Here is a 25,430-nt window from a genome sequence, read left to right on the forward strand (position 1 = left end):
GGGTCCTACCTTATATTTATAGGATGAGTGTAGTGAAACCCTAATCTGAATAGGAGGCAAAAAATGAAACTTGTCCCTATCAAAGTTAAATGGAAATTTTTGTCCCTCTCAGAGTTACATTTATGGAGAATCCCAAAAAATTATGATAGCATTAACCTAGTCTCGGTTTGCAATTTTCTTCTTTCACATATCAATCATCCATTGGTGGATTTATTTTATGCGTATCAGATGTCCCCTAATCCCTCGGGTCCTAATGGATTTGAAGGAGTAAGAAGTTCTTCCCTTCTTCTCTTCATCTTTTCTTATGGTCATGACAGCTCGTTCGATGTAGGCTTAAACTTGACTGAGGACCTGTGGTTTTGCCTATCATCACCACCTCAGTCTATGTAGCTCGACTCAAAGTACTAGGGCGACTTGAGAGTTTGGCTTGGATCACCACTTTGGTTCATTGTGCCCAGTTGTCTTCTACTATCACAATTCACTGGTTCACTTGAGATGTCCCATCTCACATCCTTTCCGCCTTCCAATTCAGATTCCCCCCCTTCTTTAAGGTTAGCAACTCTAAGGGCTCTACCTCTCTTCATCCAGAAAATCATGACTCATGGCGAACTTCAAGGAAGTGGCAAAGTAAAGCCGTGGTTGAGGCCGATCCAGCCTCAGAATTAGAAGCCCTAAGAGTGGAGGCCAGATCCTCTCCTAGACCATGACCTCCTGCAACAATCTCACACCATCTAGTGGGCACACCATCCATTGGGGACCCACACCCAATGAATGGTGTGAGATTGTTACAAGAGGTCATGGTCTAGGAGAGATCCAAGTTCAATTGAAGCAGACTATAGCCTGGTGAATCATGATCTAGCTTTCATTAGGAAACAATTCCATATCCCTCCTTCAGTTAAGCTTAGGTTTCCTGCTTCTGACTAGAGGGCATGCATTGAGAGCAATGAGGAGTTTTACCTCTATGAGGAAATCTTCCAATTAGGCATTTGTTTTCACATTCATTCTTTCATAAATGCTCTCCTGGAGCATCATAAAATTGTCTCTCTGCTCAACTTGTTCCTAGTGCTTGGAGGTGCTTGTTGGGCTATTCCGGCCTTCGTCCACTGCTTCTTCCTCAGGTGCAAAGGACACATGACCAAGTAGTGTTTTTTTTTTTTTCCTTTACTTTTTTTTTTAGAAAAATTTCCAATCTGTAACTATGGTGGAACAGGATATGATTTTATTATCGGCTGTGCCAAACTTAGCACATATATCTAGGTTGTTAAAAGTTAAGAAAATGTTACTATGGATGTAGAATCGTTGTTTTTTTTTTCTGCTGATGGCTATGCCGAAGGTGGAACAAAGATCTAAAGGCTCTTTTGTAAACTTCTATTTTTTTTTTTTAATAATATATTTGCTGACCTTAGCAAAAAAATAGAATCATTGTTTTTAATATATTTGGTACTTTTGTAAAAATAAATAAATGAATGCGTTCGAATACTTCGTCATTGCAAGTGATACATACACTTAGGTTTCGTTTGGTTGTAAGAAAAATGAAAATATTTTTAGGGGAAATAAAATACATTTTACAGTAAATGTCACTTTGGATGTTTGATTGCAGAAGAAATACAAATATTTCTCTATGAAGTGAAATGTACTTTACAAGTATTTCAAATATGGGGAAAAGATCGCTATCCTGGCGTGCCTCCCTATGCCCTTGCACAGAGTGTCATGCAATGACGCCCTTGCTCTCTGAGTGGATACCTATGCATGCTTTCCCATTTGTCTAGGCTCTGGTATGGATACCATGCAACCAGGTAACAATCCCCAATCCTTCACTTCCCTTTCCCCACTTCCCTTGAAACCAACCAAAACCTAAAGGATCCCTCTCAAAATAAACATGATGAACGAAGAATAAACTAATTTTGAGAAGTTTTATTCAATTCTGTCATCCAACTCTGTCATGAAGGATTAGTATTGCTTCAACTCTGGCTTGGATCCATCCGTGAGTTGTTCAGATGGTTAGGGTGAATTGGGGATTGTGTGAATAGGCGCATGGTCTCATGTTCGATTCCTCATCTGTGCATCTGCAATCTAAGTTGAGAACGTCGCACCTTGGTAAAAAAAAAAAATCTGGCTTGGGTGTCCCAGAAGATCGGGTTTACCAGGCTAGCTGATCTATGTTGTCATGGCCCAGCCCATTCAACTTCTAATCATTTGAGCCCAATTATTTTGTCCTGACCCAATTATATAGCTGCACAGATCATGAGAATTTTTTATAAGGGCCGGGCTTTTCAAGCACAATATCATAGCATTAGATATATATCAATATAGATGGTTGAAATAATCGAACTATGAAAGGGAAGTATCAGCGGATTGGCCAATCTAGACAAGTTGGGCCTGATAGGAATCAATCTCAGCCCAGTCCAAAAGGACAGGTTTTCTTTCCATCTCTATGGGCTAGTGAAGTATATTTGTAACGATGTCATTTTATTCATTTCCGTATAATGACATTTTGATAATTTGACTAAAACTTTGAATCAGAGTTCAAAAAATTTCGTAGCTTATTTTGTACTAAAAATTGGCTATTGAGATGAATGGGAGGCCCTTTATCACATGGACTACCCATGTATTGCCACATAGCAAATAGTGAAGCGTTATTCTTGATTAGGCATAGTAACGCTTAAAAGGACCCTTCAAAATAACAGAGAAAATAAACAAAAAAGACAACATGTTGTCCAGTATATTGCTTACATTCTTGAGTTCTTCTATGAAATTACAACACCAAATCCTCCTCCACGAAAGGCCTCTAAGAAGAAGTAGAATTGCATTACTGACGTCGCAGCGCTCGGCCTCATGTTGCATAGACTTTGGAAGGACGGACTTGTTTCATCACTAGACCATCGGTGGCTTGATAATTAGATGTTAAATTGGCGAAGGGTAATGCAAGGTGATATAGTAATTGATGCAGTTGGGTTTATTTGATTCAGATGGGGGGCTATTTGTAGGAGGAGAACTGAAATTAAATCCATATTTGGGTTGTTTATTAGGAAGATATAGGCCCCAAAAATGTTTATAATCATTCTCATCAAACATGTTAAACACATAAGTCTCTACCTCCTTTCCTGGCCTTTTCAGAGTACCACCCTTCATATGTTGAAGGAGGTTTGAGTTATAAACCCTTGCATTTTCCATTGACGCTCCAGTGCCTCCTTCAGATGGCCAACCACTCTCTGATACAACAATCTCAATGGTGGATGCTCCGAGCTTCTCGAGAGCTGAATACAAAGTGTTCACTATGGAATCGAAAAGGTTTCGATATCCAAGCTTACCATCCTGTACCACAATTGACTGAGATGTAAACAAAGCATAGGAAAGACTGATGCCTTGTTGGTCAGCACTGTAACTGAAGTAGGGATATACATTTGCAAGTAGTGGTGAACCTTTTTGGACAAGGAAGAGAATAATAGGGTTTATAAAGGAACCTACATCATCCCTGAATGCCCCTTTAGAGGGAGGGTTTGAGGTTCCAAGGATTTGGGCACTAACAATAGTGGATACCTTGATTTGGTTGTCTAGGCCTGCTGGTGCAATTTGGTCATAAATATTTTGCATTGCAGGGAGAAAGAATTGGGCATTGCTATTAGTAATGGGACTTACTTCATTTCCATTAGCAATATATAGGAATCTAACACTAGGGTAGTAGGCTATTATATTGGTGTTGACCCAATCAATTGCAGTGGAAAGATTGCTACTTTTTTTTTTTTCGCTAAAGATTTGTTGTATTAAGAAGAAATAAAGAATGTACATCCCAATATAAAAGAAAAAGAAGATATCACCACCATCATACAAGAAATTGACTAAGATAAAATTTGACCAGCCCCACCTTCGGCATTGCCATCAGCAGGAAAAGGCCCCCTTAAATCTTAGTCGAACTAAAAATCTATAAGTTCATAAAGCGATATCTTAGACGTTGGTTAGCATCCAATTCCAATTCCATTGAAACCAACCGAGGCCAAGCTTCCACTGGATACGACACTTCAAATATCGCTGATGACTTTGCCAAAAAATAAGCAATCACATTTGCCTCCCGGTAACAATGCGTCACCTTCCAATTTATTGAATTCTGGTAAGATAACAGACTCCTCCATCGTTGTAGAGCAAACCATGGAACTAAACCTTTAGAAAGAAGGATTACCACTGCCGTAGAATCGCATTCAATCCAAAGATGCTGAAAACCATTTATCTTTGCCTGTTCAAGACCAGCGATCACTGCCAAAAATTTCGCTTCAAAATTTGTTCTGATACCGACATATTCTCTGTAGTTCAAAAGGCTGTCCCCCTTCTCGTTTCTGAAAATCCCGCCTGCTCCGGCCTTCCCTGGATTACCCAAGGAGCATCCATCAGTGTTTAGCTTAATCCATCCTGGAAATGGAAGACACCATTGAACTTCAATAATCTCTCTACGAGTTCTTGTTACCCGAGGAATTCCTATTCTTCTAGCACATATTAGATCCGGGATGGAAAGGGGTTTCCCAAGATGTACACTAGAAATCATACAAATTTCTCCTTTCACTCAAGCAAAAATATGTTTATAATGAAGAGCTGCACCATCATGATATCTAGCATTTCTTGTTTATTGCTACTTGCTATGCCTTCAAGGTCAGATTCTGGGATACCCAAGATGAGTTCAATGTTGGTGTCTCTGAGGGCCTGGAAAATTTCTTGGTTTGGACCAAAGAGTCTCATCCTTGTGATGTTTTGGGATTTGTAGAGATCCACAACTTCTTTTGGAGATGGTAAATTGTCACCAGACATTCCACAACAAACACCTGATTGTGCCCCTGCAATGTTAGATTGTACAACGATTAGTTGATTCTTGATTGGAACTACAGATGCTACTTTGGAAGCCTGAAGTGACCATCTCTCTCTCTTCTCTCTCTCTCTCTCTCCCTCACACACACACACATACATGGTTAAGGGTTTCATGATCCCTATACACACTTCTATGAGGAAAAAAACAAAGCGTTAGGAGAGTCTCCTAGCCCAAGCCGTTGCCCTGTAAGACTCCTTTTGAAATCTATTTATACCATCCATTCTTCTTATGGCTAGATCCGATTTCCTGTCCCTGGGTAAAGGTAAAAGAATTTCATGTTCTTCCTTGCGGAAAGGAGAATTGTCGGTTAAGGGCTCCATGCTTCCTTGCATCTAGTTATACACACTTCTATTTGCAACTGATTTATTAGAGAGAGAGAGAGAGGAAAACCTGTTCTATTTAGGCAGACCATTAGCAGCCCAACAAGAATTAGTGGCGTGGCATCCATATCTATACGAGGACTGCTCTTCTTTCAAGCGTATAAGGAAGAGGAAGAGGAAGAGGAAGAGGAAGAGGAAGAATTCAGACTCTACGGAGGTATCCAATTAATCCCATTTTAATGACACCCTTATGTAGGGAGAATTAGAGCAAAGATTTTTTATTTTTTTGTTAATGAGATAGAGCAAAGATAACCACAGCATTTCCTGGTTGCCTATATTGACTTTTTTTTTTTTTCAAGCCTCCCTTACAGCTTTGGCCTTCTTAAATACACTAATCAGTAATGGATGGCCGATGGAGACTCCTCATGTATCCGAAATGGCTTTGTATGATTTCTATGAACCATTTTTATTTTTTGGTAGAAATTTATATGAACCATTTTAAAGAAAGGTATTCCAGCATAGGGCAGTTCACAGAGCAGTTCACTTGAAAATATTGTTTAAGTAATTTCCACGTCATCCATGGTTCTTGCATTTCTATTTGTTTTCGATTGATGAGAATTCATTCAAAGAAGATGAAGAGCTTATGAGGGAGGACAATATTGATCTTACTTGCATCAGAAAGGGACAAAATTGTTATATAGTATACTTCGAAACAAGGCCTTCCTAGCCAAGGAATCAAATAGTTAATGTCCTTTGGAACATACATGAAATTATAATCATCAACACACGTGCCATATATTATATTTGGGGGGCTTGCATGTTATATAAGGTGCTAAAATTTGAGCACCGAGTGGGATCCTTAAACTCCTATCCATGTGTAAAATTTTAGTAGAATAGACTCTTCAACATGGGAAAACTCATGGAGAAACCTTGGTTAAAATGTCAAAATTAGAGTGAAAATGAGCAAAACAGATTTAATAGTTTAAAATACACCGGGAAATTCTAATACAAGGCGAGCCATATGGTTGAGTCAAACCTTTATAAAGCATGCAGAACAATATTTTCTGGAAATTAATGAAGCTAAGAGAGAGAAATTACCAAAGGGGATCATTGCTACATTTTATTTCTCCCCTGCAAGCAGGTTCCTGGGAGCCTTCTTCCGAAGGTTTTATGAACTAAATCATGATGTAACTCCCCCAAAAGAAAGCTCGTATGGGGGGTATTGGGTATATATTATGGGATAAATTTGGCACTCAAATAGTGGCTGTCTCTGAGCATGTTATCTTCAACTCGATTGTGGTGGGCGAAGCTTTATCTATCTACACCGGTCTCCTTCACACTAAATCATTTGGTTTGGATCATATCGTTGTCTGTTATGTATATATGCATATTTTGTGTGAAAATAAATAATATGGCATGGATGATCACTGGATGAGGATGATGACCAAGCCAGGACCACATCTCCATAAATCTTCTCTATTACATTTCTCGGTATCTATGTAGTGTTTGATTCTAAAGATTATCGATTTTCCTCACTTTTTTCATCATCAAATTATTTTTGTGGAAAGAAATGGAAAAAGGTAAATAAAAAAGCAAAGAAGAATGGGATTGTTGCTGTGTTATATAGCGATGGATGCTTCTGCAAAAATAGAAGACAATGATGATGAAGAAGAAGAAGAAGAAATTAATGGAGGGTTGCTGGGATATTTTAGGGTGGAGCGTGGTCTGCATCAAGGTGACCTAATCTCTCATATTTTTTTTCATTATGGCAAAAGAGGTTGTATGTAGAGGCTTGAAGAAATTATTGCAAGATAAGAAAATCAAAGCTCTGCATGGGCCAAGAGGTGAGTTGGTTGCTACTCATTTATTTTTTGCAAATGATATTTTCATATTTATGAATCCTTCCATAATTATGTTAGAAATCTAAATGATTTCTCGAAGAAGTATCAAGAATTTTTGGGGCAGCATGTGAATTTAGAGAAGAGTAAGATTTTTTCTGGGGAAAATTTCTCCTTCAAGGAAGCTTGGCATTCTAGAGACTTTGGGCATTAATTCTTACAATTTTCCTACTAAATATCTTGGAGTACAAAGTTTTAAAGGGAGAGTCAAGAATCAGTTCTTAATGCCTGTATTGGATAAAATCAGAGAGCGCTTGTCGGGTTGGAAGAGAAAGCTCATCTTTATGGCTGGTAGAGTGCAGCTGGTTCTCTCTATTGTTCTGGGAATGCCAGGGCATAATTTCTCTCTGTACTGGTGGCCCTCCTCCTTAATCAATTTGATGGAAAAATGGATTAGGAATTTCATCCGGTCAGGAAATGTGGATTCATCTAAAGCAGTGATTGTCAACAAGCCTAAGGAAGAAGATGGTCTGGATATTCGTAGACTCCGAGACATTAATAAATCTCTTCTATGTAAGTAAGTTTGGAACATAAAGCATTGGAATTCAGTCATCAGTAGATTTTTCAAAGCTTGATTTCTAAGTAACGGGCTTCCTAAAAAATCTTACAAGTCATCATCGATTTGGCCAGGTATTCATAAAGTGTAGCCCTTTTATTGCTAGTAAAGAGAGATGGATTGTGGGAAATGGTGAGAACATCAGTCTTTGAAATGACATTTGGCCGGGAGAAAATTCGTCAACAAATTTAGATGGCCAATCTCTTGCTTCTCTGAGTCATTCCTCTCTAAATGTGTTTGAAATAATCAAAAACTACAATTGGAGTATACCTGATGTCAGATCAAATGTGCTTAGAAATACATTCTTTGCTATTTGGTTGATTAGGTTGCCCCAACATGATGTGGAGGACAGATGTATTTGGAGTGCCAATACTTCTGGTTTTTTTTCCTCTTTCTTTGCAATGGAATGAGATAAGAAGAAGAAATCCTAAGGTCCCTGGTTTTCTCTTGTCTAGGGAAATTTTTTGCAATCAAGGCAATCTAGTTTTGGATAGTGCCTCATGAACAAGAAATTTCCAAAGGATGATATCATCTCTAGCAAGAGAGTATCTATTGTCTCAAAATATAGTTTATATGGTTTGGACACTAAATCTTTTAAGCATATATTTACAGGTCATTACTTCTCGGTTTCCCATTGGAAAATGTTTATTGACCGCTTTGGCTTATCCTGACCAAATCCTAATGAAATCAACTAGCTATCTCTCTGGTGGATCAGAAAGCGGAGAGTAATTTCTGTTTGCGACCCTTGGTCAATGGGATTTATTGTAGTAGCAGACAATATATGGAGGGAAAAGAATGATCATCATCATGATGGGAATTCTAACTTTAAAGTCATTCTTTTCGAGAAGATCATAAGGGATTTGCAGGAAGCAAGCTTCACTTTGTCTGGAGTGATCAGGCAGCCAGCGGATCATTTATGCTATCGCGAACTTGGTCTTTCTACTTCAACTGGTAAGGCCCTATTGATGTTGGAGGTTTTCTAGTGTAAATCTTTTGGGGTGTATATGAAATTGAATGTGGATAGATGCTCCTTGGGAAACCCAAGAAGAGCTGGAGTGGGAGGTGTTCTAAGAAATCACAGGGGTATTGTTGTGGGGTCTTTTAAGATGTACTTAGGGATCCAAACAAATTTCTATGATGAATTTAAAGCCCTGATAAAAGGAGTTCTCAAAGCCAAGGAGCTGCATGTTGGTGCGCTTTGGATTGAATCTGACTCAGCAGCAGTGGTGGTAGCGATTCAAAACCAATCTATTCCATGGTATGCAACCCAAGATTGGATTTCAATTAAGTGCTTCTTAGATTCTATAAACTAAAATTCTCTCATTGTTTTCGTGAAGCAAATGGTGTGGCGGATTTCCTTGCCAAGGGTGTAGCAAAATCAAGATCTTCAGACTCAAATATTACTTTCCCATCCAATATCAGATCTGAGATTGCTCATGATCATGACTCGAGAGCTCGGTTTCAATTTTCTTATTTTTTTTTCTGATTTATTCTCCCCTATTGATGGCCATGCCGAAGGTGGGGCTTTGTATATCAGGTTTGTTTGAGTTGTATTTTCCTTTTTCCTTTTTTTTAATAAAATTTTGTTTTTTAGCAAAAAAAAAGAAAAAAAGATCATGAATGGGTCCCACTTTTGTTAATGAAAAAAAGGACTAATTAGTTAACAAGGAAAATTAAGGATAATTTGAATATTTTAAATTTTTATAGGAGAAAGAGAGTTATATAAAAAAATAAGCCTGAGTAGGGGCTTTAATGAAATGTAAGGTAAGCACTCTTACAAGCTAGTCATTGATCAGGATCCTGATCATAGTAGAGACACAGGTGAGTGGAACTTTGTCATATCGTTGACTCTTTACCACATTTCATATCTTGACATGCTTATGTTTTTATCAATATGACGACATTGTTTTATATGCATCTCATGAACATTTACAACATCTCATGTTTTAGCATTTATATTTTATGCACTTACGAGTATAATGATATCGCCTCGTGATTTTCTTTAAGGAATGAAATACATGAATTTATAGAATATTAAGAATGATGAAATGGCCTCAAAAGAATGACAATATTCTTATTGAATGATAGAGAATGAAGGCAAACTGGCGATCCATCTATGTCCACTCCGTCAAAGGGCTCAAAATTACCATCAAAGGGCTTGGGAAGGACAAAATGGACTGAAGGGAAAGCAATGAAAGAAAAAAAAATGAACAGTAGAAAGAACCCTATATGGCTACTATCCTTTTCAGTAGGGGTTTAAGTATTGAGTGAGGGCATGTCTACCCCATCAAAGGGCTCGGGGTTCCAATCAAAGGGCATGGGATTTCCATCAAAGGGGTTGGAAATGACAGGATATGCCGGCCAACCCCATCAAAGGACTTCAAAGTCCCATCAAAGGGCTCTGGATAGACAGTCGTGTAAATCAGCAGTGTGTCCTCACTATCATGATGCATTGGGTAGTTCATATGATAATTGACATGCCTTAGGATTTTAAGAATATAAATGACTTTATTGTTATTTGTAATGATCATGTGAAATTATTTATGAAAGATTTAGAAAAATATTTTTTTTATCCGTATTTACATATTTTAGAATGGAAGTATGCCTATGTTTTATAGATTTCATGACTACGCCAATATTATGTTTTCACCAGTATGCATATTTTTGTTTTCTAGTATGACATGATTTCCCTCACAGGGCTTGTAAATCTCACCCACCATTTCTCCTCTGCAGATCAGTAAGCATATGTTGGTAGAGCATAGATGGATGTGAAGAGAAGATGAGTTCTATTTTATATTAGTAGTTGAGTTAAAAACAATTATAATAGACTTATTGAGGTTTTATTTGAAGCCACCAAACATATGATAGTCAGTTGATGGATTATGAACTTTAGTTTAATTTCCTATTTATGAACGCTTTCCGTTGTATTTGTTCAATTTGTGTAGTAAATTTATGAATTTATATGGGTAATCTATGAGATATTAATTTTATTTTTCTGATCATTTGGTTGTCGCCCATGAGGGCAGTACCTATTACCCTATTAGGGGTTTGGGTCGTTACAGAGAGAGAGAGAGAGAGAGAGAGAGAGAGAACATGGGTGCTTCCAATTGGAGTGAATTTTCATGGGGGTGGGGTGAATTGATATCAATCCATCATTACAGTGTATCTGAATTGTTGACCGACATCAAATATTATTAATGGATCAATATGGACAAAAAATTAAAAATAATAAATAATATATAATAAATCAATGGATATTTATGTATTTATATCCAATCCAAGCCGATCTCGACCTCAATTTTCATCTTCTCAAACTTTGGTTGGAGACCAAAATGTGCAGAATTTCAACACAAATAGACTCTTGATTACATGTGGACAATCAATTTGGTCGATTGATAGTACCTATGCCTGTGTTTAAAAGAACAAAAATGACAAGCAAAAGGACCCCTTTCTTGATCGCTTCCCCTTTGGGTGCTCAATCAATGGCTGCCCACCTTGGCACAGTAAAAAAGAAAAAAAAAAAAAAAGGAAACTTAGTGAAAAGTCAAAATGATTTTTTTTTTTTTTTTTTTAATTATAGATAAAAATGAGCATACTTGATCAACAAATTAAAATATATAAGTAAAGTTTATTATAAGTTGGGACATATGATTGAGTTGGATAATGAAATTTGACATATGATCAATAAAAATGTGATATATATATATTAGAAAACTTGCATGTGTTCTCATGATTATTTTTTACAAGAAAGACATATATAGTATCACATAAAAAATTTTAAGAAAATAAAAGAATAAACATATCACACATACTTACATTGCTATATGTATATCGTTACATAAGTACATATGATGACTCTAAAGGAACTAAACAACAAATTCACAATATCATCCATGAATGGCCAATGCATCACAGTACCACATTGTCTCCACTCATCATACAAAAACTCGTAGAAGTTATTTAGTGGCCAACCTCCCAAAGACCAAGTTATACCTCCCAAAGGTCAAGTAACAATTGTTAGATCTTGTCGAGGGTAGGTTGCATCATCTAGTAGTCCACAGTTCTACTAATGAAAAGTTCAATGAACCAATCCTCACCCCAACATTATAACGCCAATGTTGATAAGACAGACAACAATAATAAAGTCATCTAAAAACATATATATATATATATATATATATAATTATAAACAAGTTCGGAATTCAAGTGTGATCAATACTCTTATTCCACCCTAGTCAATATCTATGTAAATATGAAATCAGTTTTAATTTTTACAAAAGTCATCAAAACAACAACTATATATAATGAAGCAATGATCAAGAAAGTCTCACATTCCTCCTCAATCAAGGCCGATAATGTAAAGCATCATTACCACAACAAACAACGCATCTCATACATCAAAACAGTAAATTTACGTAAATTAGTGTTTTTAAAAATATGCACAGACCAAAAACTCGTGAGGTATAAGAATCATGTAATACAAACGTGATCTGATCACACTCCCATCTTGATCCATTCAAACATGATCCAAAAGCCTAGCAACATTCCGTTTCGATTTCATAATTTTTGGATGGAAGATGATAGCTTTCAGTCGGTGGTGAAGCAAGCCTGGTCTCAACATGTGGGTGGCTGCCCCATTTATATCTTGGCGCAGAAATTGAAGGTGGTGAAAGGGGTGCTAAAAGCTTGGGCAAAAGAAAGTTTTCCTAATCTAAATGAGGAAGTGAAAAAAGCTACTTCAGAGCTAAAAAGAGTGCAGGATATTATTGAGGTTTCAGGAATGTCGGATGCTCTCTTTAATGAAGAAGATGATGCAAAAACAACCCTTTTAAATGCTAGTAAGATGCAAGAAAAACTGTGATCTGAGAAGGCTAAATTACGATGGTTGAAAGAAGGTGATCGGAACACAAAATTTTTCCATCTTTCAATGAAGATTAAAAGATCAAGAAATCAGATTAGTATGTTACGTCGTGAAGATGGTTCTTGGATTTCTGATCAATCAGATTTGGCCAACTATATTGTGGATTTTTACAAGAATTTTCACTCTGAAATTCCTGTAGAACCACACTATGAGTTACTTGACCAAATTCCGACAATCATTTCTAATGAAGACAATGCTTTCTTGGATGCTGTTCCCTCAAGGGAAGAATTAATGATGGCGATATGGGATCTGGATGCGGACAGCTCTCCGGGCCCTGACGGCTTTCCAGGTCAGTTTTTCAGAAGTTGTCGGGATATTGTGGAAAATGATTTCTGTAGGGCTGTTTTCTCTTTCTTTTTAGTAGGGAAAATTCCTAAGGGGGTAAATAATTGTTTCCTAACCCTTATCCCTAAAGCTGATAGTGCTTCTTGTTTGGATAAGTTTCGTCCCATATGTGTGGGAAACTTTTTCTTCAAAGTTTTGTCCAAAATTGTTGCTTCCAGGTTATCTCTCTTTCTCCCAAGATTAATCTCAGAAGAACAAGGTGCATTCCAGAGGGGTAAAATTATTTCAGCAAATATAAGCCTTGCTTCAGAGTTGGCAAACCTGATGCACTCATCCGTTTGAGGTGGAGGTATGGGTCTAAAGCTAGATGTGCAGAAAGCCTACAATTCTCTGTCTTGGGAATTCCTCTTTGCAACCTTGAAGAAATTTGGTTTCTCTCCCAATTGGATCAACAAAATCCACCAGATGTTGCTCTCAACAAGGATTTCAATTTTGCTAAATGGAGGTCCAGTGGGTTTCTTTGGTGTGGAGCGTGGTCTCAGGCAAGGAGACCCTATTTCCCCAATCCTTTTTATTCTGACAGAGGAAGTTCTTTGTAGGGGGCTGAAGAACTTGATTCTGGAAAGGAAGATGAAAGCTCTCCGAGGTCCTAGAGGAGCAATTACCCCTTCACATTTACTTTTCGCAGATGATATTTTCATCTTTATGAATGGCTCAGCTAGGTATGTGAAGCATCTTCATGAGTTTTTATCCAAGTATCAGTCTTTTTCGGGGCAGAAAATAAACTTGGAAAAAAGTAAAATATTTTTTGGGAAGATTGCCCCTCATAGAAGTCATTTTATTAGTGATTTTCTAGGCATTCCCGTGGCTGATCTCCCTACAAAATATTTGGGGGTGGAGATTTTTAAAGGCAGAGTGAAGAATGGTCATTTGCTTCCTCTTCTGGATAAGATAAAGGTCGGTTGGCAGGGTGGAAGGGAAAAATTCTCTCTATGGCTGGGAGAATTGAGTTGGTTAAGTCAGTTATTTCTGGTATTCCCATACACAACTTCTCTGTGTACTGGTGGCCGGATGAAACTATTAAGGTGGTGGAACGGTGGATGAGGAATTTTATTTGGTCAGGTGATATGGAAATGGCAAAGAAGATTGTTATGAAATGGGAAGGGGTGTGCAAACCTAAAAAGAAAGGGGGTCTGTGAATTAGAAGGATGAGAGAAGTGAATTTTGCTTATTTATGTAAACTGGCTTGGCAAATCAAACATGAGGATTCACTCCTAAGCAGATTTTTAAGGGAACGTTTTATCAATGAGGATGGGTCGCTGCGAAGGGGATATAAGTCTTCATCTATATGGCCAGGCTTGAAAAGAGTTTGGAGTTTTATTGCGAAGAACGAGCAATGGATTCTGGGAAATGGGGAAAAAAATGATTTTTGGTTAGATAGGTGGATTGACAATCAATCTATCGCTGAGAAGACAAACTTGGACCCTGCTTTTTTCTCAGATGCAAAAAAAAAAGTTTCTGATTTCATATGCCAAGCCGCCTGGGACCTCCCTCATGTGGAGTCGGTTGTTCTTGCTGAAATTTGGGAGAAAGCTAAACGTATTCACATCCAAGGTGTGAACGACCAATGTCTTTGGCGATTGACCTCTTCAGGTATCTTCTCTATTAAATCTTCCTGGGAAGAAAATAGAGAAAAATATCAGAAAGTGAGTTGGTTTTCTCTTATATGGAACTCATCTAACCAACCAAGACAAGCTGTTTTTTCTTGGCGGTTAATTCAAAATAGATTACCAATAGATAAAAATGTGTCTCGTCGTGGAGTGCAAATGGCTTCCAGGTGCAGTTTGTGTGGTAAAGAGGCAGAATCAATGTCTCACTTATTTTATAACTGTGAATTTGCTCGCAGTTTGTGGAGAGCTTTCTGTGAAGGCTTCTATGTGCAATGGAAACCTTATATGGACATGCCTACTCTTACTGCTTGGTGGAAACAAACAGCAAAGAGTCTCCATTTTAAAAAGGTGTGGATTAGTGGCTTCTCCCTGGTTCCTAGTGTCATATGGCAGGAAAGGAATGCAAGAATTTTTGAGGGGGTCTCCAAATCATCTAGACACTGTTTTGCCATGATTAAAAGTGAAATCAGCCTCCAGATGACCGCTGCTACAGGTTCTCCTCTTTCATTTAGCTCCTTATTGTGTGCCAAACGATTGGGGATCTCTAGGGTGCGATACAAACCAAGAGAGGTAATGGAAATTTTTTGGTGTCCTCCCCAAAGGGGATGGGTGAAGCTAAACTCAGATGGCTGCCCTTTGGGAAATCCAGGAAAAGCAGGTGCGGGTGGAATATTTCGGAATGAAAATTCAGAAATATTACAGTCTTTCAAAAATTTTCTTGGTGTCCACACAAATTTTGAAGTCGAGATGATAGCTGTTATTACTGGGCTAGAATTTGCTAGAGATATGGGTATTACTCATTTGTGGATTGAGTGTGACTCAGTAGCTGTAGTCTTGCTTATATCTAAGGGAAGAATCCCGTGGGTTTGTCTTCAAAGGTGGATGAGTTTAACCTTCTATTTGAACTCTCTTACCTGGAAAATCACTCACTGTATGCGGGAAGCAAATCTTGTGGCTGATTTCTTGGCAAAAACAGCAGCAAAATTCGAAGTTTCTTCTCCTATCCAATCCTGGCCTGCGCTGATTGCTATAGAGTTGGAAGTGGATTGTCAATCTCAGCCTAGATACCGCTTCTTTTAATGTATTATGTTTTTATTTCCAATTTTTGTGATTTGGTTTCTGTTGTGAGTTTCTTCTCTACTGATGGCAATGCCGAAGGTGGAGTAGAATTTTCCAGATTCCAAATGTGATATTGCTTTGTATATTCTTTTTTCCCCTTCTTTTAATACAATGAATTTTTAGCGAAAAAAACATTATATAATCAATGCTCCATTTAGAGAATTCTGTTGTGTACATATAATACAAATCATGGAACAAAATTCAATATATTTCCACAATCTCTCGTGTATACAATATTATGTTTGCAAGAAAATCAGATTTTTAATGAAAAAACACCGTGAAATCCAAGGTTTATAATTGTAATGTCCCTGACATTTCTTTTAAATTTACCACAATTATTTCTTGAATGTTACCTTATCTTGCATTTATATCCTATAGTGTTCATGTTTATATTATCTTTACTATATATATATGTATGCATTTATGTGATTTTTTTTCTTGTATATATATATATATATATATAATACATATATATAGTAATGATACAATTTAATATTTTTAGTGAAAGAAAAAAATCACATAAATATCAGATCATACCAACCGAATAGGGTAATAAGGGGTAAATCTATCTACTCCAAGTCGATCCATACGATCCAGATCAATATCAGATCATATCAACCAAAAACGATCCTGATCCAATTCCCCATCTATAGTTCAATGTATCACCTGTGTCAACATCTATAGTTTATTTGTTCCACGGGTAACACTGTCCATCAGTCATTTAAAGTTCCATTTGTTTGTTGGTACAGTTGATTTTCAACAAAATTAGTTGTTTCTGATAGTTCCTTACACTCTTACCTTATGTAAAACATGCAAATTTAGTTGATAGTTACAACTTATACATAGAATGGCTTACACAACTCAACTTCTATCAAAAAAAGAAAAAAAAAAACCTACCATAACTCAACAAGAATACTGTCTTTTCTTCTTCTTTTTTATTTTTTATTTTTAAGTGCAAAGGCCTGCAAAAGAGGAGAATTTATTAAACATTCAAGAGAGAAAATTGCATTACAAGATTTAGACTTTGCCAAGATTGTAAAGTCTTAGGCAGCTTGATACAGCTTTCAAATCTATATCCTCAAAAAATGGAGACTTTGCCAAGGTTGCAACTTGCAAAGTCTTAGGCAGCCCTTGGTACAGCTTTCAAATCGAGACACGTTTCTAGGCTCTCAAGTCTTCTTAAAAAAAAAAAAAAGCTCTCAAGTCCAAGTTCCCTACCTAGGATAGAAATATCATGGCGCAGATTGCGCTACATCAGCTTGATTAGGGAAGAGGAACGTAGTCATTTTGAGCCAAAAAGCAGCCATAACTTAAATTGTTTAGAAAAAAAAGGTAAGAGCTTCAATCAGAAAATACAAAAAAATCAAACCATTGGGCAAAATCCTTTCGACCAGTTCACATGAAAACAATAAATGAGATGGCCAGGAGATGTGACTAATCTTTATCAAAAGAAAAAAAAAATGACTAACCGATCTAGATAAGGTATATGTGACAGAGAATCAACTTCTCCAAACATCCCAAAAAAAAAAAATGTTAGATGTCGTGAGAGCTAGACCTTAACAATGGTAGTTATTAAGTAGATTTTCGGCCCAATTTTAAACCATAACCTTTTAATTAAAATTTGGAAATAAACAAAGAAAAAAAATATTGTAATTCCAAAAATGAGGCTTTGGTGATTGTTAACTTGGACCAACCAGTTGGTGATGAGTCTTGGGTTACAAATATGGATCACAACCCCACTTCGTGTGGAGACAATTCCGAAAAAGATGAGAGAATCATTTCTTCATAGTTTATACAAGCAGTTGTTGTTTACTAGCAACTTGTCTATTGGTTTGGTTTGGCCTTTATGTGTGGCACCCCATGGACCAATTATTGATTGTCTTTTGCATGTGTTATTAGGAGACATGTGATTTGTGGCAAGTGGCCATTGAAGTGAAAGTATTTTATTGAAAATCAAGGTGAGTAGGACATCTTATGATACCATGGTTTACATGAATGATGTTGTATTGTAGGCATAAGAACATGTGTGAATACATGAATGTCATAAGTAGAGTGTACCCATATATGATTTGACCTAGCCTTTGCTTTCACCACCCTTGCCCTAGTATTAATAAGCCCCTAAAATTCATAATTTGATATTCAGTTTTGAAATCCAAGATTCAATCCAAAATTCTAGAGAGTACTACTAATCATGGAATAATTTCATAGAAATCTAGAATTTTCGTTGGAATTTAATGATGCAAGAGCATTTTCAAATGGACCAACAATTCATTTCATAAGCCCAAAAGCCCAAGCCAAAGGATAGAAGCTGAAAATAAAAGTTGTAGTCTAAAATTTTGAGGTAACTTCATGGAGACACCTGAACCAACTCAGAAGGAATTAGAAGTCGTGCCATATATGGATGGAAATATCTAAAAGTCTATTTTTCCAAAAAAAAAAAAAAAAAAAAACTGTGCCTCATTTACTATTTTCTATAAGAAGTTATGGCCGTTTTGGTAAAGTGTATATGGGCTGACTGCAGACACTTAGAAGTCCGAAATTCATCTTTTTTTGGTCCAACTTTCATCCACATTCAGCTTTAGAGCATCTTGAGCACTTCAACCATTGTCTTTCTAGACTCTTGAAGATATGAAGAATGCCTCTCAAGGTTCCCAAGTGTTGCTGCCAAAAACCCCGTATGAGTTGATCCTGCACAAGCACAGACAGCAGAGGCCCGGAGCTTTGTCTGGGGTTAATCCTCCGACGCTCAAGTTAAGATCGGCCGCACAGTTTTCAATATGGGAGTAATGGTGTGGTTATTGATGCTTACCTCTCCCTTCCTTCCGGGCCTTCTTATATAGCTCTTAGGGTTTAGGGTTTCCCCTTTCCTAGGAGGAGTCTTCCTCGAGTCTACCTCCTTTCCTTTTAGAGTCCTACTCCGATACGTCCTACCCCTTCGTGGGGGGTATTCTCTTCATGCGGTTGACGTGGTAGAGTCCTGACAGCCTCTATTAGGTGGGTGACACATGTCCAAGTGGGCGACGCGTGTCCTTACCCTACTGGACAGTCAATTTGGCTGTATCACCAAGGTCCCCAAAATCTTTTCCTATTAGATAGTTGTTTGTCTTTCCCATGTTTGTTTTTTCCTATTAGTCTTAGTTTCATTCTTGAAAATGCCTATGCTTGGAAGGTTGTTCCGTGCTCATCTATATAAAGCTTACATCAATGAATGAAATGGAACATACTTGAAGTTTATTTATAATTTGAGTCTTTAGCCTTTGAGAAGAAATAGTTCTTCTTGAGTTCTCTTATTCCTTAGGTGGATTTCCTTTAGGTGGTGAGTTCTTTTCTTTCTTTTGATTAATCATTTGTGTTACTTTCTAATCCTCTATCATTTTCCTGCATCAAGTTGGTATCAGAGCCTAGGTTCATTGCTAGGTCATCAAAGACGTGGACCAAACGTTGAATCACAAACAGCTCGAGAAAGAAACTTAAGAGACGTGGAAATGATGACTTAAGGAGACAAGTGCAACAATTGCAGGAGCATTTACAACGCTTCGAATCTCTGGAACATGATGATTTGCATCATGATTCAGAGCATGATTATTTTAATGAAGAGGATGTCAACCCCTTTGGTCATGCTCAAAGTGAAGGTTTAGACAAAGGATGTTTCCCTCGACGTCGTTATCAAAAACCTCGTCAAGTCCAACATGATAATTTTATAAGGGTTGATATTCCCGAATTTGAGGAGAAAATGAAACCGGAAGTGGTTTTGGATTAGCTAAATATTGTGGAAAGAGTCTTTGATTACAAAGACATACCTAATGATAGAAAGGTGAAACTAGTTGCTATAAAATTGAAAAAATATGCTTCCATTTGGTGAGAGCACTTGAAGCAACAAAGAGCTCATGAGGGGAAGAGTCGAATTGCAACATGAGAAAAAATGAAGAAAGAACTAAAAAGGAAGTTCTTACCCAAGAACTACTGTCAAGATGCATTCCTTAAGTTTCACAATTTCAGACAAAAGGAATTGTCTGTGGAGGAGTATACAATAAAGTTTGATCATCTTCTAACACGTTGTGACATCTCCGAACCGGAGGAGCAAACTATTGCCAGTTATCTTGGTGGACGTCGACAAGAAATTAGCAATGTTGTCCAATTACAACCTGTTTGAGATTTTAAAATGTAACCGTAACCGTACGGATCAGTGTAACTGCGGGTCGAACATAGGGAGAGTAATCACTTTATTTTTTTTTGCTTCTTTTAATAATGCGAAAGTGAACCGATTAATGGTTGTGATTTAATTCTAATTACCGTCCTAAACATATGTATCTAAAATAACATCCTAACCATTCATCATCTAAGAATTTAAATACGCAAGTCATGCAATTAAAATTAAATAAATAAATAGCTGAAAATAAACATCCCAAGCAATTATAAAAAAATAAAGGAAAAAAAAAGGCTGAAATAAAAATAAAGTAAAAGAAAGGGGATAAAGTTAGAGAGAGACTCACAAGTAGGTTTCTCTACTTAGCCCGATAGATGAATCATAATATGAGCTTCCCTACTTGACCAGAGAGTCACTCTTACAAGGGTTACTCTACTTGGCTTTAGGGAAAGGGAGACAATTAAAATAAAAACAATAAAATGATGGTTCTATGGCTAGGAGGGGCAAAACCAACACATACACTAGCCATGAACCTTGGGGGAAAGGGATAGCAATAATGTAACGATTGAAATTAAAATCCTAAATGAAGAAAGAAAGGGTAGTCAGAAGAGGGAATGAGAGGGGGGAGAAAAGACTACTGAAGGAGCCTACTTACTTGAACCTCAACCCTTGAACTGAAAACTTGATCGATTTGAAATACTACCAGTAATAAAAATCAGATCTGAAATAAACCAAATCTGAAATTTCTAGTACTAGAGAAAACAAATCTGACAAAAAAATTGAACTTGAAAGACATGCTTCATAGCTTGTTCTTGTCACTTAAAACTAAGCCTAGAACTAGAACTTGAAAATTACTACTTCAATTGTTTAAATAATAAAAATAAAAGACTGAATCAAAAACAAAAATGCTTGAATTAATTGAATAAAAAGAACTTACAAAAGTGCTTAAAGCAGAAACCTAGAACTAGAGCTAGAGAAAGCAAAAACTAGAGAAAGAGATAGAGCAACTAAGAGAAAACCCTAGAAGAAGAATGAAGTGCCTTCTTCCCTTGTGTTAATTCTATTATATAGAGAATGGGGGAGGCAAGCTAACAATTTTAGCTTCTAAAAAAAAGATTTTTTTTTTTTATCTTGTTGATGAAGTGGAGGAGAGAGAAGAGAGAAGACGTGTGGAGAGAGATCTCCCATGATTTTTCTTGCCTTTTATTTTCTATTTTTTCTCCATTTTTCTATTTTTCTCTCTCTTCTTGCGTAAGAAACCCCCTTTGGCCGATTTTTCTTGCTTGGATTTGGACAATAATCTATTTTAATGGGAAATTCTATCAATGCCCTTGCCTTTTTTTTTTTTTTTTTCTTCTTTCCTATTTTTTCTATTTATTTTATCTCTCTCTTCTTCAAACTTGCATACAACCAGCTTGGCCGACCTCCTTTTAGTGATGAGTAGGAGAGAGAATCTTCTAAAAAAAAACTTCACCAAAATGACAACTAAGAGGTTCGAACTTGAAACCTCCTAATAAGCAAGGGATTTTGCACACCACAACTCACCAACTACGCTAGGTAGTTGTTGTTACCAAAAACGAATCTTCAGTCACTTAAGGATGTGGTCTATCGATCCTTGTTGGTATTTGAAATATTCTTTATACCCTTGGAATAACTGCAGATGGACTGGTTCTACATCTCGGTTCAGTTCAGATCCATTATTCTATTTTCTGGCCCGAAAAGAATAAGAGGTGATAAATTATCAATTAAATCTACTTTGGCTCTATCTACCTTAATTCCCTCAGATATTACGTGGCCTAAAACAATACTAGATTTAACCATAAAATGACATTTCTCCCAATTCAAAACCAAATTCTTAGATATGGACCTTTTCAAAACTAGGGAAAGATGATGAAGACATTCAGAATAGGAATTCCCATGAATTGAAAAGTCATCTATAAATACTTCTAAGAATTTTTCGACCATGTCAGAAAAGATGCTCATCATGCATCGTTGGAACGTAGTAGGGGTATTGCAAAGCCCAAAGGGCATACGCCTGTAAACAAATGTTCCATATAGGCATGTAATAGTGGTTTTATGTTGGTCCTCTAAAGCAATTGGGATCTGATTATAGTCGGAATATCCATCAAGAAAACAATATTATTCATGTCTAGCTAACTTCTTCAACATCTGGTAAATGAATGGCAATGGGAAGTGGTTCTTCCAGGTTGCAACATTAAGTTTCTTGTAGTCTATGAACACTTTCCACCTTGATTGGACATAGGTTGGAATTAGTTCATTATTGGCATTGGGAACTACGGTCACCCTAGACTTCTTAGGCATTACATGAACTGGGCTTACCCATTGATTGTTAGAAATAGGATAAATTATTTCATGATCTAAACACTTTAGGATCTCTTTCTTAATGGCTTTCATCATCACTGGGTTAGCTCTTCTTTGGGGTTCCGTGAATGGTTTGGAATCCTTCATAAAATGTATATGATGTTGCACAATAGAAGAGCTTATACTCTTAATATCAGCCATGGTCCAACCAAGGGCTTTCTTATTATCTTTTAACACTTTAAGTAACTCCTCTTCCTGGCTAGAAGTCAAATTTGAAGAAATTCTTGCAGGAAGAGTCTGGTCAGGCCCTAGGAAAGCATACCTCAAATTAGATAGCAACTCCTTAAGATCTAGCTTAGGGGGCTCAACTATAGAAGGTTTGGGAATGGAATTGGAAAGGGGTCCTAAGTGCTCCACAGGTGTGTGAAGACTCAAGATTTCAGAAAAGAAATTTTCACTATCATCATCCAACACATCCATACACTCTTGGAATTCTGAATCAAAATCAATATCAAAGTTGGCAATTAAATCATCAGAAAAATTCAGAAAATCCTCATGCATATTGATCTCTTCTTCTATATGTGGTTGCTTGCCTATCCTAAACATGTTAAACTCAACAATTTGGTTACCAAAAGATAATCTTAGGAAACAATTCCGGTAATTGATTAATGCATTACTGGTAGCCAAGAATGGTCTTCCTAGAATTATTGGGATCTCATCCTTGGTTGAGAAGGGCTTGGTATTTAACACAATGAAATCAATAGGGAAAATAAATTCCCTCACCTTTAGTAAGACATCCTCAACCATCTCTTTAAGAATCTTAACAGACCTATTTACCAACTGAAGAGTAGTTCCAGTGGCTTTCAATTCTCCCAATCCTTGTTGGTACACATGGTATGGTAAAAGATTCACACTTGTGCCAAGGTCAAGGAAGGCACGTTCAATGTAGGTGTTGCCTATGGCACAAGATATAGTGGGGCTTCCTGGATCTTCATACTTGGCTGCTATAGGCTGAGTAATTATGGAACTAATATTACCTGTCAAGAATGCTTTTTTGGGCACACTAGTGATACGTTTGTGAGTACACAAATTTTTCAGTACCTTTGCATAGGCGGGGATCTGGGATATGACATCCAAAAGAGGGATGTTCACTTCTACCTTTTTGAAAACTTCTAAAATTTTATCCATGGAAGCATTCTTCTTTTTGTTTACCAAGCAATTAGGAAATGAGACTGGAGGAACAAAAGGACTGTTAGGGATTTACCATTTTTCAGAAGAATCATTTTTGGTTTCCTCGACCAAATCATCTTTAATTTCAAAAGAATCTTTAGATTCATCAGACGAACCTGGAACAAGAGGCACACTTGTGTCCTCAACTGAAGGAGTAATAGATGGGGAAGATTTAGGAATGCTCTGTTGGTACTCTCTACCACTCCTAAGGGCATAAACAACATTACATTGGTTAGAGGGCCCTTGTTGGGTATAACCTTGTACAATATTCAGTGGTGTATTAGTTGGTGCTTATGAACTAACATACTGATGATGCCTAGGGTTAGGCTCTAGTTGACTGGGTAAAGTTATTTTCTCCCTCTCACGCATAATGAGATAACTTAGTTGAATTCTCTTGTAAGATTTTGATGGCTTGTCATGAGGAGGGCCATATTTTTTTCAAGTCATTTATTCTACTTGCCTCTCCAGTGTTGGTAAACCCAGGGGGTTGCTGATAAGATGATAGGAGAGGGGCCTTAGGAAAACTAGCCTGAGGTCCTACATTTGACCTATGAAAAGTATTTTGAGAAAAAAATTATTATGCAAAGGGAGGCCTTTGGGGTCTAAGTTGACATTGATTATGAAAATTGGAAGGCCCTGCTTGGTTGCCCTGATTCCAAGAAAAATTTAGGTGATTTCTCCATCCTGGATTGTAGGTGTTACTATATGGATTATTCTGGTATAAGACATTAACACTATCATTAGAAGTGCCCCCAGAGGTGATGGGGTATTCTTCTATGGCATGTCCAGGGGATTGGCACCTAGCACAAATCTTAACCAAATTGACTGATGATGGCTCTCTAGGAACAATAGCCTTAATCCGCTTGATTAGACTGTCCAAATGGGTTTTCTTGGCTACTATCCCATCCACAAAATATCATTTTCCTCCTATGGTTCTTTCACTTTCTTGGATTGATTCCCACTCACGGGTTTTATCAGCTAACTCAAGTACGAATTCTTATGCCTTTCCTTCATCTGTAAAAGATGTGAATCTCTCAGGGCACATAAACTCTATCATTTGCTTAGTTGGGTAATCAATATGCTCATAAATTATTTGACATAAATGCTACAATTCTAGGCCATGGTGAGGGCATTCTTGGAGTAGATCCTTGAATCTCTCCATAAGTTTCGAAAAGGACTCACTAGTCTTTTGCCTAAACTGAAGGATATCACTTTTAAGCTTATTGGTCTTGTGAGTTGGGAAAAACTTATTAAGGAAGACAACTGTGAACTGTTCCCATAAGGTTATGGAATTTGTGGGTAACCCATACAACTACTTATTAGCTTGGTTTTTTAATACAAAAGTGATAAACCTAAGCTTAACAGCATCATCAGAAAGCTGTTGGATCTTAATTAGAACACATACCTCTTCAAATTCCCTTAGAAATAGGTATGCATCCTCAGAGGTCAACCCATGGAAGTGGGGCAACATAGTGATGTATTGAGATTTGAGTTCAAAATTATTGTCTTAGGCTTATGGTAGAACTATGCAGGAAGGTTGGGTTGTTCTAGCAGAGTAGAACCTATCTTTTAGAGATTTAGGTGAAGGGTTTTGATGTTGGTCTCCTATATTGAAAGATTTTAAAGAGAGCAAACGTATAAGGTCAGTAATTATTGGATCTCTTCTTTCTGACCATTCTTAGTATTACATACCCACCTAACACTCATGCAACAGAAAATTACCCACAACTAGAGTCAGACAAGCACAAAAGAATGGATAGAAAAACTTTTTTTTTATGATATTTTTTGATTTTTTTTTTTTTACCTTTTTGGGAGCTTACCGGCAGGGATCCGGGATTGCTCAGGTCAATTCCTGAGGTACTGCTATAGGGCGAAACCTGTCTTTATCATACTGTGAGGCATGACGACCTCCACCGATACAACTATTATTGCAAGTTGTTCTTCTCATGAATTAAATAAAAGAAAAGGAAAAACAAAACGAAGCAAACAAAGCACTTCGATTTACCAAAAGAAAATGAAAATTAACATGGAATTGTCTCCACGGAAACGGTTTCAAAAACTTGTTTGAGATTTTAAAATGTAACCGTAAACGTATGGATCAGTGTAG

At 37.1% G+C, this 25,430-nt stretch overlaps 1 protein-coding gene and 1 non-coding gene across 3 annotated transcripts; one reads left to right on the forward strand and one right to left on the reverse strand.

The window, feature by feature from the left end:
* Window positions 1-2,639: 2,639 nt before the first annotated feature.
* LOC122063051 (glucan endo-1,3-beta-glucosidase-like) lies at window positions 2,640-5,369 on the reverse strand. 2 transcript variants are annotated; one of them, XM_042626711.1, is made up of 3 exons: window positions 5,246-5,369; window positions 4,626-4,823; window positions 2,640-3,734 (listed from the first exon to the last, which is right to left on the reverse strand). In XM_042626711.1, the coding sequence occupies exons 1-3, from the start codon at window positions 5,301-5,303 to the stop codon at window positions 2,905-2,907; spliced, it is 1,086 nt and encodes a 361-aa protein (XP_042482645.1). In that variant the 5' UTR covers window positions 5,304-5,369; the 3' UTR covers window positions 2,640-2,904. The 2 variants fall into 2 exon arrangements, with proteins under 2 accessions (XP_042482645.1, XP_042482644.1); XM_042626710.1 differs by lacking the exon at window positions 5,246-5,369 and having other exon boundaries at window positions 4,626-5,108.
* A 19,069-nt stretch (window positions 5,370-24,438) lies between these two features.
* LOC122063067 lies at window positions 24,439-24,545 on the forward strand. The gene has a single exon (XR_006135194.1). It is a non-coding gene; the product is annotated as a small nucleolar RNA R71 (small nucleolar RNA).
* The last annotated feature ends 885 nt before the right edge of the window (window positions 24,546-25,430 follow it).

Source organism: Macadamia integrifolia, unplaced genomic scaffold (assembly GCF_013358625.1).
Source record: "Macadamia integrifolia cultivar HAES 741 unplaced genomic scaffold, SCU_Mint_v3 scaffold1186, whole genome shotgun sequence".
Lineage (NCBI taxonomy): Eukaryota > Viridiplantae > Streptophyta > Magnoliopsida > Proteales > Proteaceae > Macadamia > Macadamia integrifolia.